General features: G+C 46.0%; 1 protein-coding gene across 1 annotated transcript in view; it reads right to left on the reverse strand.

Moving 5' to 3' along the window:
- The window catches only part of Myrfl (myelin regulatory factor like), a 121,537-nt gene that overhangs the window by 33,746 nt on the left and 72,981 nt on the right, over positions 1-14,810 (reverse strand). Inside the window, exons 12-13 of the mRNA XM_021173503.3 lie at positions 10,022-10,130; positions 9,177-9,286 (exon numbers count right to left, since the gene is read on the reverse strand). Coding sequence (XP_021029162.1) covers positions 9,177-9,286; positions 10,022-10,130 — 219 coding nt within the window. The remainder of the gene's footprint in view (positions 1-9,176; positions 9,287-10,021; positions 10,131-14,810) is intronic.

Below are 14,810 nucleotides of genomic sequence, written 5' to 3' on the forward strand. Positions count from 1 at the left end.
CATCAATGAGAGAAGAGGCCTTAGTCCTGTGACAGCTTGATGGAATGCGAGGGCGGGGAGGTGGGCAGTGAGTGGGTGGGTGGGGAACAGACTCATAGAAGCAGGGGGAAGGAGGTAGGATAGGGTTTTTGGGTGTGTGTGTGGGGTGGGGGGTGTTTTCTTTTTTACATTTCAAATGTTATCCCGGAAAAGGGGATAATAAAAAAAAGAAAATATCCAATTTTTAAAAAGTGCCCTCAGTGGAATCGTGTGCTCCAACACTTGGTTGCCTGATTGGCGTGCAGTGCTATATTGAAACGTTGTCACCCTTGGGCTGTGCACAGAGCTTTCAGAAGTGGGTCACTGGGGATGAGCTTTTGAGGGGTGTAGCCCAGGCTAGCTGCAGTCTGAGTCCTCATCTCCTGCTGCCTCATATTCTTGCTGCCATGAGCTACTCCACCACCAGGTACTAAACCTGAGTCACAATAAATGTTTCCCTTAAGTAAATTCTGTCAGGTGTTTTGTTACAGGAGTGAGAAAAATAATTAATATACTCTGGACTCTGAGGAAGATGGGTGTGGGTTTCATTTCTGTGGTGGTTTGAATGAAAAATGCACCCCATGGGCTCACAGGGAGTGGTACTATTAGGAGGTGTGGCTTTATTGGAGTGGGTGTGGTCTATTGGAGGAAGTGTGTCATTGTGGGTGGGCTTTGGCGTTTTAGAAGCACAAGACACGCCCAGTGGCTCATTCTCTCTTCCTACCGCCTTTAGATTCAGATGTAAAAGTCTCAGATACCTCTCCTGCACCATGTCTGCCTGCATGCCACCATGATGATAATGGACTGAACCTCTGAACCTGTAAACCAGCCCCAAGTCAAATGTGGTCCGTTCTGAGAGTTGCCTTGGTCATGGTGTCTGTTCACAGCAGTAAAACCCTAACTAAGACGATTACTATTTTACTTTTATGTACATTAAAACTATTTTGGAGCACTGGAGAGAGGGCTTAGTGGCAAGAAGTGCACACAGCTCCTACAAAGGATGAGTGTTTGAGTCCCAGCAGCCACATGGCCCCTCGAAGCTGCCTGTAACTCTAGTACCAGAGGGAATCTGATGCCTCTGACTTCTGGCCTTCTCGGGCAACTGCACTCATATGCATAGCACCAAAATAACAGTGATGATGATGATGATGATGTGGGGGAGGAGGAGAGATTCATTAAAATTTTTTTTCTTTAAAAATTAAAAGATCTTCTGACAGAAACTGCTTTAAGGTTTCTAATGAAGGTTCAGGCTTTCCTTTTGTTTAATAAAACTAAGGCAGGAATTATTGAAGATAAGAATAGCATTCCGTGATTCCAAGACATCATGGATGTCATATTACTACTCACTAAGCTTAGATTACAGGGGACGTTAAGCAACAACAAGGGTAATATTTACAGTGGGTCACGTGGTCAGTAGATAGCCAACTCAGACACCCAAATCCCGTTGCCCTTCATCCTCTCTGGCCTCTTCCCCTCTCCACTCACACACAGGCCATCTACTCTCCTACAGCTCCCAAGCCCAGCCCACCCCACCCCTTTTCTCCACCATGCCCTGCCCTGCATACACCCGCTCCTTTCTCTGCTTCTTTTTAGAGAAGGTTTTCCTCAACACAGTGTGACTTAGCTCTAACCCAAGCAGTGAAGGATGGTGAGGTCCTCTCCTAACCACTAATCAACTCTTGCCGCCATGCCTCCCCCCAGACGCCACGCCCCCCAGACGCCACGCCTCCCCAGACGCCACGCCTCCCCCAGACGCCACGCCTCCCCCAGACGCCACGCCTCCCCCAGACGCCACGCCACCAGACGCCACGCCTCCCCAGACGCCACGCCCCCCAGACGCCACGCCTCCCCAGATGCCACGCCTCCCCAGACGCCACGCCTCCCTCAGACGCCACGCCCCCCCAGACGCCACGCTCCCCCAGACGCCACGCCCCCCCCAGACGCCACGCCTCCCCAGAGGATTTCTAAGCCTGTCTTAGGAGATATAAGCAATTGCTGCATATGCCTAGTTAGATGTCAATAGTGATAAAGGGCCAGCTCTAATTTCTCTAGCTCAGAGTTTTTGGCACCATAGATCTTGTAGGAATCCTATAGGCAAGGAGATAATTCACCTGTTTTCCTACTTGAGAAGCAATAAAGATGCGGGGAGAATTTATTACTTCTTACTGCTTATAATTATGGCCTGTCCTGACTTTACGGAAATTTCTAGGATCTGCTATTGCAATCGACTATGGCTAAAAGACTTAAAATTCTGACTTTTGTCCAGCATCTCAGTGAAGCTTGTCAGGATGTTTAAAACTAGCTGTAAACGCCCCCGGCCCTCATAACAGAGGCTCACTGAGAGTAATTGACCAGGAATGTCTCTCTGGATGCTCCGGTAGTGTTTTCTTCATAGACACGTCTAGTCTCCATGTCCAGGTTTGAATTGATTCATGCTGAGAGCGTATAGTCTACACTGAGGCAATTGGAAAGGTTTTCTTATTGGTAATCACCCTTGGCTATAAATAACTGAACTTGAGCTGCGCGTGGTGGCGCACGCCTTTAATCCCAGCACTCGGGAGGCAGAGGCAGGCGGATTTCTGAGTTCGAGGCCAGCCTGGTCTACAGAGTGAGTTCCAGGACAGCCAGGGCTATACAGAGAAACCCTGTCTAGAGAAACTAAAAAACAACCCCCCCCCCAAAAAAAACCAACTGAACTTGATTCAATTACTTAGCTCTGTTCTGCTGTGAATGTGGTCCAGTACCTCAGCTGAAACACAACCTCATAGTTGGGATAAGAAAAAAATTGTCATAAAAATGACTGCTAATGTTAGAGAAGAATCATCTTGGTACTGCACAAAGGAACACTTGGATGCCATTGCCATGACTCCACAGGGCAATGTCTTTCTGCAAAAGGGCTGCAAGTGCCAGAACCCAAACTCAGCTAGCAAGCATACATGGCCAACATGGCCTCTGACTTTTACTCCTGATGAAGGTGGTGACCGTGTCTCATTCCACAGTGGGGAGCTCTGGGTCACACTCTGCTGTGATTAGGGAATCAGCAGCAGTGGGGAAGGAAGCTTGGGGAAGAGGAGCTGCTGTCTGGTCATCCACCTTTGCTAGAAAAGCAGCAGCAAGCTCCCCACCGGGGCCACTGAGATGAGTTCACGCTCTGGGACCCTCATGGTGGAAGAAAAGAACCAACCCTGAGCAGCTGTCCCCTCACACCCACGCGTGTACGTGCGTGCCGTGGGAAGCATGTGTGCAGTTACTGACTGCCCCACATCCCGCAGACTTTCTTATCCACTGTTGGCCCAGAATCAACCCTTCTTCATCAGGCACTCAGGCTGGGGTAGGCGTGTAGGTTCCTCAGCAGCTGGAGGGAAGAAACCAGACTCAGCAGACAGACACAGCTCCTGCCTTCAGAGTACACTATTCAACGGAGAAACGGCCCATTAGTAAGAATAAAGCCAAAGAAGCGCATAGATTAGAATTGTTGTGTGTGGTGTTGTTAGCACTGCGATGGAGGCCAAACCACTGAGAGGGAAAATAATCACCCCGGCCTATAGCTATCAGGACAGCTTTTGAAAATTAGCTTTCCTTTCTTTTTCTTTTTTAAAGAGTACCAGGAAGGAATAAAATAGCAGAGGCAAATGGAAGGGTTTTCTTTTCCTCCTCTTCCTCCTCTCTCTGATACACACACACACATACACACACACACACACACCTATATACACACACCTACATACATATATATATATATATATACCTACACACACACACATACATAAACACACATACACACATAGACACCTGCATACACACACACATACACAGGCATACACCTATATACATATACCTACACACATACACACACATACACACATATACACCTACCTACATACACACACACATATGCCTATATACACACACCTACACACACATACACCTATATACACACACATACACCTACCTACACACACATACATATACACATACACACATATACACCTATATACACACACCTACATACATATACATACATAGACACACACAAACATACACACATACACACATATACACCTACATACACACACACAGGCATACACCTATATACACACACCTACACACATACACACACATATGCCTACCTACACACATACACACACATATACCTACCTACACACATACATATGCACGTACACACATATACACCTACACACACACATACACACACATACAGCTATATATATATACACCTACACACACATACCTACACATACATACATAGGTACACACATATACACATATATACCTATCTACGTACACACACCTACACACATACATACACACACACATACATACACACAATCTACATACACATACCTACATATACACACCTACACACACACACACTCATACACCTATATACACATACATACACACATACATACACACATACACACATATAACCTACCTACACACACACACACACAACTCATAAATCACTAGACTGCTGGACCAAATTCACAGAAGGACTCTAAGTATCAACTCGAGGAAAGAGATCCACAGAGCCCTTACTAATCACAGAAAGAGAAAGTCAGTTTCACTCAAGAATCATAGCAAAACTTAGAAAGTCACATGTCACACTACTGCTATGGACAAGGGAGCACCAGCCAACAGTCTGGTGGGTTATTTTTGTTTGATGAGATAGAGTTGCATTCAGTCTAGGCAGGCTGGAAACTTGTGATCCTCCTGCCTCAGCCTTCCAAGTGTTGAGACTATAGGTGCGAAGTGTCACATCCGGCCAGACAGTGTTTCACAGCAGGGAAGGCTGCCTGCATCCAGTTCTTACTGCCAGCTTAGTCCCAGCTAGACCCTCCCATCGCATCTCCCTCCTCCCCTCACATCTCCCTCCTCCCATCGCATCTCCCTCCTCCCATAGCATCTCCCTCCTCCCATCACATCTCCCTCCTCCCATAGCATCTCCCTCCTCCCATCACATCTCCCTCCTCCCATCGCATCTCCCTCCTCCCATAGCATCTCCCTCCTCCCATCGCATCTCCCTCCTCCCATCGCATCTCCCTCCTCCCATAGCATCTCCCTCCTCCCATCACATCTCCCTCCTCCCATCGCATCTCCCTCCTCCCATAGCATCTCCCTCCTCCCATCACATCTCCCTCCTCCCTCTTCCTTACTGGTCCTTGTAACTTGGGTTTATGGTGTTGTCCTTACCACATCTTTTCCTTACTTACCCCATCCTCTCAACTGTGTCTACAGCACTGGTTCTCAACCTGTGGGTCGTGACCCCTATGGGAAGTAAACCAACCCTTTCACAGGGGTTACCTGAGACCATTAGAAATACACAGATACTTAGGTTATGGTTCACAACAGTAGAAAATTGATGGTTATGAAAAAGCAAAGAAATAATTTTATGGTTGAGGATCACCACGACATGATAAACTGTGTTAAAGGGTCGCAGAGTTAGGAAGGTTGAGAACGGCTACCCTGTAGCCTCAACTGCACACCGCTTACCACGTAGAGAGTGGGAAGCTGCCACATGGAGTTTGAAGCCCCTACTGAGAGCTTCGCCACAGCCCCATCTTTCCAGAACAGGCATTTCACAGGAGACGAGAGTCTAAAACAATCATGGGAAGATTTCTGATTTTTAAATATAGACAACAGATTTGCAAGTCTTTTTTTAAACTATGAGAGGAAAGCTATCCTCAGGCCAGGCGTGGCCACGGGCTTCTCATCTGTGACTTTCATCCACAATCTCTCCTTTCTTGGTGTCCTCACGCTTTTGTTACCACCTCCTCCCTGCTCCTCAGAGTCCCACAACCTACGCAGCCTTCTGAACGTTTTCATCTTGAGTGTTCAATTGACATCTCAAGGGGGAAATCTGAACTCACCTCTCCTAGAAAACCACTTCTTCAGATGTTCTTATGCAAGTAACCACTTTTCATCCCTTCACTGAGATTCAGAAACGGAACATTAATATAAAGAAATCTTTTCCAGGATATTGACAGCTTATTGGACCCTGGACTTGTCAGCACAAGGCCTCCAGACAGGGAATGGTAGGCCCATAGGATGGACACTCGAGACTGCATTTTCAGAAGCCCGAGGCTGTGTAGAGAGACTGCATCAACCAAAGCATCTCAGAACTCCTTAACTCGGGCTTCCAATATTGCTCAATTCCTACAGTGCTTGAAGCCCTAGGGAGAAAATCACAATAAAGCACTAGAGAAATCGTTTTGAAAAATATAGATTTCAGCTCTCACATAATTGTTTAGAGAGATTGACAGAGAACAAGTAAATCTACAGATAATTTTAGTCGGGTACAAATACCCTCCAAGCTGTTTCGAATGAGAGTGCACACTGTTCTCAGTAGAGAGGTCCAGTTGAGGGATAGGTAGGTGTACTGGCTGGCTTTGTGTCAACTTGACACAAGCTGGCGTTATCACAGAGAAAGGAGCCTCCTTTGAGGAAATGCCTTCATGAGATCCAGCAGCTGTAAGGCATTTTCTCAAGTAGTGATCAAGGGTGGGAGGGCCCATTGTGGGTGATGCCATCCCTGGGCTGGTAGTCTTGGGTTCTCTAAGAAAGCAAGCTGAGCAAGCCAGGGAAGCAAGTCAGTAAACAGCATTTCTCCACAGCTTCTGCATCAGCTCCTGCCTCCAGGATCCTATCCTGTGTGAGTTCCAGTCTTGACTTCCTTTGGTGATGAACAGAAATGTAGAAGTGTAAGATGAATAAACTCTTTCCTCCCCAACTTGCTTCTTAGTCATGATTAGTATGTTTATAAAAAGATAAAGAGAGGGGGGGATATGCTTTATGGAGGTGTGCTGAGGTATGGGGGGAGGGGATGTCTCAGCAGGCCCATGCCAAGGCATCCTTTCCCCTGAGGGACCAGCCACATGATGGTACAGTATAGAACAGAGTTTATTCAGGGCATGGGGAGGGGAGTTGAGAGGGTAGTAGAGGTAGAGAAAGGGAGAGGGGGAGAGAGAGAGAGAGAGAGAGAGAAGGAGGAGAAGAAGAAGAAGAAGAAGAAGAAGAAGAAGAAGAAGAAGAAGAAGAAGAAGAAGAAGAGGAGGAGGAGGAGGAGGAGGAGGAGGAGGAGGAGGAGGAGGAGGAGGAGGAGGAGGAGGAGGAGGGGAGGGGAGGGGAGGGGAGGGGAGGGGAGGGGAGGGGAGGGGAGGGGAGGGGAGGAGAGGCCGGCCATGAGCATGTGGAGAGAGAGGAGGGAAGGGAATGGGAAGAGAGCGGGGGGGGGGGGGGGGGGGGGGAAGGAAAAGCAAGAGCAAGAGAGGGAGGAGGGGCAGACAGTCCCTTTTATAGTCAGTCAGATGTACCTGGCTGCTGCCAGGTAACTGTGGGGGCAGAGCTTAGACAGAACGTAACACTGATGTTTGTGCATGAATAGAAACTCTGACTAGGACAGAAAGATCTGTGCAAAGTCACTATACACCCACCCCGGAATGACCCTGGACCTCATAAAAGAGAGTGATCTGGTGCAGAGACTGCTCTGGATGAGCCATCAGGGAAGACCTGGGCAGCGAAGTCCAGATGAGACGGCCTGGGGAAGAGTCTTTAGGACAGAAAACACCCACAGCTCTGGGGCAGAAGCATACTGGGTAGGTTTCAGGATGATAGAAAAAACATCTAGTAATGAGGGGCACACAGACAGGAGGCGTCTGCCTGGATGAGTAAGGGGGGAGGACAGAGCCTGGAGAAGGGGGAAGGGTGTCTTAGTTAGAGTTTCCCTTACTGTAATAAAACACCAGGACCCTAAGCCAGCTGGAAAAGAAAGGGTTCATTTCATCTCACGACATCCAAGAGAAACCAGGGTTCCACTCCAGGCGGGAGCCCAGAGGCAGGCACTGAGCTGACGCAGAGGTCACAGAGGAACGCTCTCACTGCCCGATCAGAGCGTGCATTTCAGGGAGACCCCCAGTGGACTGCGTGCACTCTGAAGTTGGAGACAAACTCCCGGATGAACCGAGAAAGTATTAATTAGTCTCCACTCAAACATCTGTGCCCACTGCTAAAAAGTAAATAAATAAATAAATAAATAAATAAAAATAAAAAATCCCTCTGGCAATTGGCTTTTCCTCTTCATACCTAAATCATTGGTGCAACTCAAGCCGGTGGCAGCGTAGTTTGTGAGCCTTGCAAAAGAACAGGCTATCGCAAGATTGACAGACATGGTATTACAGAACTATTCAAATCACACAAGCTGTATTGCCAAGAGAGGGACTGCCTGACTTAGACAGTCATCCAGTGAGCGGGGTAGGGGCTAATTTAGATCCAGGAGAGCATCCTTCAACAGAGAACAATTTGAATATCAAAGAATTAAGACAAGCCCTTGGTGAAACAAATGAGACTCGGGGAATTGCACTGTAAAAAATGACCCACTTTATGGCCCTATTGTGGAATTTAAACACATCCTTGTCACAAAAGAACCCCCCCTCCCCGCAAAAATTTCAACACTTTATTTAATTATTAATTATTCTGAGGAGCATATTGAAAAGCTATACTTTTCCTTGTATTATAGAACAGAAGTATTTTGTTATAAGCTATAGTTCTTTTTTCATTTTACTTTATTTCTAATTATTTTATTATTTTGTGTGTATGTGTGCATTTTGCTTCCACGCATGTCTGTGTGCCGGGTGAGCCCAGGACCAGCAGGACCGCCATTGCAGATGGTTGTGGATGCATGGGATTGAACCTGGATCCTCTGGAAGATGCGCAAGTGCCACTAACCACTGCACCTTTCCCCCACTGATAGTTTTCTGTCTTTAAAGACAAGGTGCGGTTGAGCTTTTTGTCAAGGTTTCCCATGCTCTCTGGACCTTATTTTGAGAACAGCCCTGCAGAGTGAACTCTGCCTTAGGCCAGTTTTCCTTCAGTAATCCCTGCCGAAAAGAAATTCTGAGCACTGCATAGTCCTTTTCCCCATGGGGCCTATTGTCGTTGTTATTGTTGCTGTTGTTGTTGTTGTTATATCTCTGAAATATATTGTATGATAATTGGTACCAATTCTCTCTACAGCTCAGTGAGTGATTCTTTTCAAGCCCCATCTCTGGGTAAACTGTGTCTGCCATTGTGTAACCTGCAGAGGGGTGTGGCAGTGATCGACAGCCCTAGCTGTAGACACTGATGGAGTAATTGATTACCTTATCCACCATGAGGAAGTTCTCCAGTGTCTCCCCATTTCCACCGGTGACATCCCCGACCTCTCTCACAGCTCTGGGCAGGATCTCTTGCACCTCTTGGGCAATCATTCCTACACACAAAGCATTTCAACGGGGTTAATGGGGGTGTGGGAAATGCTTGCAGGGTTTCCTACATCAGAGTAGAATACCCAGGTTCCATGGAAACTCTTTGGAAAGAGACATTTACCTCAGCTTTCACTTTGATCTATAATTGAGGTGAGAACCTCCGCAGAATTGAAAGTAGAAGTGCTCCACTCCTTCCTTCCCTCCCCACTTGCCTTCTCATTCTTTCAGACCTTGCCTAGTTGGGGGGAAGGGTGCTGTGAAGGGTAAATAAATACCCTTACATCCCTATACATAGAAGGACGCATATTGCTAGCTTGAGTCCATTATGTTCCCATAGGAGATGTTGATCCTTTAGTGTTCCCGCTTAGTTTTAGGATTCCCAGGCTAAGGAATGAGCATGGAGTGTCGTTGAGGTGATGATGTTGATGTTGTGAGCCAGCCTTACCTGGCTCTCAACTCCATCCCTAGACTGTCTAGCCCCACTCCCACCCCACCCCCTTTCCCTGCTTCACACAATCCCTGTTGCTCTTGGCCCTTGAACCCTCACTTCACAAGCAATATATTCAAAAATCTTCTAGCAGGACTTGGGTGTGCAACGTGGGGGTGTTACGTTAAAGGTAACCCACACATTCTCTAGCCTCCCTCCCCCCCCCCATTACAATGATGGTGAACTCAAAGCATGTGTTAGGTGGGCAGAATGAAGCTCAAGGTGAACAGACAAGGAGAAGCTGTGTTTGTACCTGTTTGATGGGCAGTGTTTATCCCCATGGCAGATGCAAATTCAGGTTTGTAGTCATACTGAACAATCCTCATCTGGGCTATTCTTCTCAGCTGTTCGTTTGTGTCAACCTGTTTTAATTAAAAGAGAGTAAATTTCACCTGGTTAGATATGTGTCATTCAAAACAATGTGCTGCGTGACTCTGAGAGGCAGGGAAGACTGACAGATAAGAAATTTCTAATTTTCTCCCCAGGGAAGTCCCCCTGGTAACTGCCAGCCTCCAAAATGGTTCTCAACCTGTGAGTTGTGACCTTCAAAAAAAAGATCATGGGAACACATAGATATTTACATTATGATTAATAACACTAGCAAAATGACAGTTATGAAGTAGCAATGAAAATAATTTTATGGTGGGGGGGTCACCACAGCATAAGGAATTGTATTAAAGGGTCAAAGCATTCTGAAGGTTGAGAGCCGCTGCTCCAACAAATGGAACCGGAGATTGCAGTCTAAATTATGGGATGGGAGTACCTCCTACACTGCTCTTGTCTTCCCTGAAAAGTTCCAGGATTCTCACTTTGGAGAGTCTGTTCAGGATGCTGAGGTGTCCTGTTCAACTGTGTCCACAGCTGTGTGACCCGGGCTCTATTTACAAACGGAAACTGCATTGCCAGTTCAAAGACAACCTCTCGTATGGAGAGACCCCACACTCTGGAGTTACTTTGGATAGTTTGCTGGATGGAGTTTCTTTCTGGGGATTGCTCTGTATTCCCTCCCCAAGTCTCTCAGGGTTCGAGTCAGCATAGATCTCCTTCTCCCCTGCTATTGGGTCTAATGATGTCCCCAATTGTCATTGTCAAGTCCTCAAAGAAATGTCCTGGTCCCCAGAAAACTGATAGCAAGATAGTAAAGCTAATCTTCTCTACCACTAAGTGTTTGCTCCAAAGGATCCTCTTTAATTTGAAGGAGTGGGTTGTTTGATAATTTCACAAAACAACTGTATCTAATTAGAATGATATTAGTCTGATTAAAAGATAACCGGCCACTTTCCCATATGTCCTCTGATTTTTCCTTTAGAATACTGCTAGATGATGAAATCAATGGCATTTTGACAATCAGAAATACATCACCTAGTGACTTCTGGGTAAGATGGCAGATTAGAAGCCATCTCTAAGTAAGTGGATTAGTATAGTTGAAGAAGTATGAGGGGCATTTCTACTGCACTGCCCAGGTAAGCTTCTCACCTCAGGACCCACTGATGAACACACATTTGCACCATTCTCTAGTGAACTTCCTCCAAAGTATGGCTTGGCACCGGCTATGGCAGCCATATTGGCCACTTGGGATATGGTGTGCTGGCCTGGGCCCTCTCCAAGTCAACTTTAATGCCTCCAGTAAAACGACTCCAGAAGCTGTATCATCCATGAGTTTCTACCACAAAGAGATCTGCAGTGTCCATCAACCACACAGACTGCCTGCTTCTTCTGCATCAGCACCACTCCACCGGTGCATAGCTGGGAAGAACAGTAGCAAGCAATGCAGCTGCCTGCTGTCCCAGACTTTTATCAGGGCAGCTGCCATAGATACAGCAAGGATTGTGTCAGGGCCCCACCTGAATCAGCATCCACTGTTCAGCTGTGCAGAGAGGTATGACTCCTGGGATCTCAGAGAGATTTGCAAACCTGACCCAGGAAGCACAAGGATACACTGTAACCAGAGTCATCCACAAAAAGTAACTTTCCCTTTCTGGCCTTCAAAGGTTACAAAGTAACAGCTTAGGGGAACAGCATCAATCAAGAACAGAAAGAGTACCATCAAATCTATTCTACAAAGCCAATGTTATCCTGATACCCAAATCAAATAAAGACGGAAAGACAACTTAAATACAAAAGGCCAATATCCCTGTGACAATAGATGTAGAGTCTCAGCCAAATACTCACAAACTGAATTCAAGAGCATAGAAAGATTACAAATGGGCTCTATCTCAGGTATGCAGGATTGGTTCAGTGTATGCAAATCAATAAGTATAATACACAATTAATAAACTTACAGAAATCACAAATCTCCTCAATAGATACAGAAAGGACATTTGACAGAATTTAATATGCCTTCATGATAAACGTCTTAGACACACTGGGAATAAATTGAGTGTACCTCAAAACAATAAAAGTTACACAACAGATGTATAGCCAGCGTTGTCTAAGTGGGGGAAACTGGGAACATTTCCTGTAAGGTCTGGGATGAGATAAAGGTTCCCCATAACATTTAGTACAGTGCTCGGAATCTTAGCCACAGCCATCAGAGAGAAGAACACTATAAAATGGATTAAAGTAGAAAGAATGAAAATTATCCTTATTCACAAATCACATGATTCTACACCAGAAAAAGACCCTACCGACTCTTCTAGAAAACTCTTTCAGTTACATTGCAGAATGCAGAAACCAACATAGAAAAATCAGGGCTTTCTTCTATATGAATAATGAACTTGCTAAGAAAGAAATTAGAAAAATTATTCTATTTTCAATACCTAAAATAAATAAATAAATAAATAAAGGATTAGAAACAACCTTAACCAAGGAGGGGAAGAACCGCTGCAATGGAAACTTTAAACCTCCAAATTGAAGAAGATTCTAGAAAATGGAAAGACCTCCCATGGTCATAGGTTGGCAGAATTAATATTGTGAAAATGATGATTCTACCAAAAGCAATTTACAGATTCAATGCAATCTCAATCAAATTCCCTACAACATTCCTCATAGAAATAAGAAAAAAAAAATCTAAAATGTATGTGGAACCATAAAAGACCCCAGATAGCTAAAACAATCATTTCCCTAAGTATTTTAATACACCACAGTGGAGGTTAAGTCATGAGGTCTCTATGCTCATTGACAAAAGAGCTCAAGGAGTAGAGCATGGATGTACAAGTCAATTCCCTACATTTGGAAGGCAGAGGCAGGCCCATCTCTGTGAGTTCGAGACCAGCCTGATCTACCTAGCAAATAGGATTCTGTTTAAAAACAAACATCAAAATTGTAGGGGATCACCTCTTTCTCCTGCACGTGTCCATCTTTCTACCATGTGAAGACAGTTGTCTGCACACGTCCCTGGCACGCTGTTAGCCAAAGCCTTCAACAGACACTAAACCTGTCAGTGCCTTTATCTTGGGATTCCTTGAGATAGCCTCTAGCATTACCAGTCATAAATTTCTACTGTGTATAAATTACCCAGCAGCTTCTCATTCTAGCAGCACTGGGGGTCTGTGATCCTTCTAGAAACCCTGAACGCATGGCTCTCTCCTTAAAAGTTCGGAGAAACTGAGTCAGTGAGAGGCAAGGATGCTGTGCACAGATCCACGAGGCCGCCAATGATCACCGCCATCTATCTCACAGCTGAGAGAGGCAAGGATGCTGTGCACAGATCCACGAGGCCGCCAATGATCACCGCCATCTATCTCACAGCTGAGATAAGTGGCAAATGGGACAGCTAGAAGTCATAGGAGCCTATCCATTTCACAAATACGGATAGAAGGCAATACTAATACAAGATAATTCTTAACACCCCACATTACTGATATGTATTTAATGGAAGTAAAACTTCTGTCTACTTAGTTTTATACAGGGAAAAAGTGTTCCACACATATGGTCTTAGAAGAAGCTATTGACGTGGATTAAAATACTCATAGCTGAGTCTTCTCTAGACATGGATTGCAAACCAGAAGCGGAGCACATCTCTGGGGTGAAGTCCTGAGCTGATGCTGTCAGGATCAATCTCCAGTCTCCTACCCAACTCTGCAATTCTCTTTATCCCCTTGGGCTGCTGTGAGCAGAATAGGGAGAGGGGAGTTTCTCATTTCCAGTCCAGGATGAGGGGACAGGTTGCTTATACAGAGAACGCATCCTAGAAGGATTTGAGAGGCTCTGGGGAAGTATGTTATTTAAGACAATGTATCTTCTTTAATCAAGCCCCAGATTGGGGGCTGGAGAGGTGGCTCAGCGGTTAAGAGCGCTGACTGCTCTGCCAGAGGTCCTCAGTTCAACTCCCAGCAACCCATGGTGGCTCATGACCATCTGTAATGGGATCAGATACACCTCTTCTGGTGTGTCTGAAAATGGCTACAGTGTACTCACATATAATAAACCAATAAATCTTTTAAAAGAGCAAAACTGATGACTTCTGGTAAACCAAACTGAAATCCTGCATAAGCCTGGTGATAGCAGCCAGGATTGTGGAGGACATTCTCAAACTGTGACTTTCCACAAGCCTTCGGATTGAGACCACCTAAGCCACTGGTGTGGCCAGATGCAAGGACATGTCTGAATTATTTATTTAACGTATGAGAGTATACTGAGGTTCTCTTCAGACACACCAGAATGGCATCAGATCCCATTACAGATGGTTGTGAGCCACCATGTGGTTGCTGGGAATTGAACTCAGGACCTCTGGAAGAATAGTCAGTGCTCTTAACCCTGAGCCATCTCTTGCAGGAGAGATGTCCCACACCTCCACCCACCATTATCTTCAAGCAACTTGTTCATTTCACACCAACAGGTGACACATAAACATGCCCAGGAACCACGCATGTCAGGTTGGGAGTCCCAGATGTTGGTATTCTGTCTGGACTCCACCCCCACAGTTACCTGGCAACAGCCAGGTAGGCATGGCCCACTATAAAAGGGGCTGCTTGCCCCTCCTCCCTCTCTTACTCCTGCTTCTCTCCCTTGCCTCTTGCCCCCATGCTCCCCCTCTCTCCCCACTCCCCTTTGCCTCTTCCCCCCTTGCTTTCCCTCTCTCCTCATTCCCTTTCCCTCCT

The sequence above is a fragment of the Mus caroli genome, unplaced genomic scaffold (genome assembly GCF_978045245.1).
Source record: "Mus caroli unplaced genomic scaffold, Mus_caroli_1 scaffold_9, whole genome shotgun sequence".
In the NCBI taxonomy this organism is placed as follows: domain Eukaryota; kingdom Metazoa; phylum Chordata; class Mammalia; order Rodentia; family Muridae; genus Mus; species Mus caroli.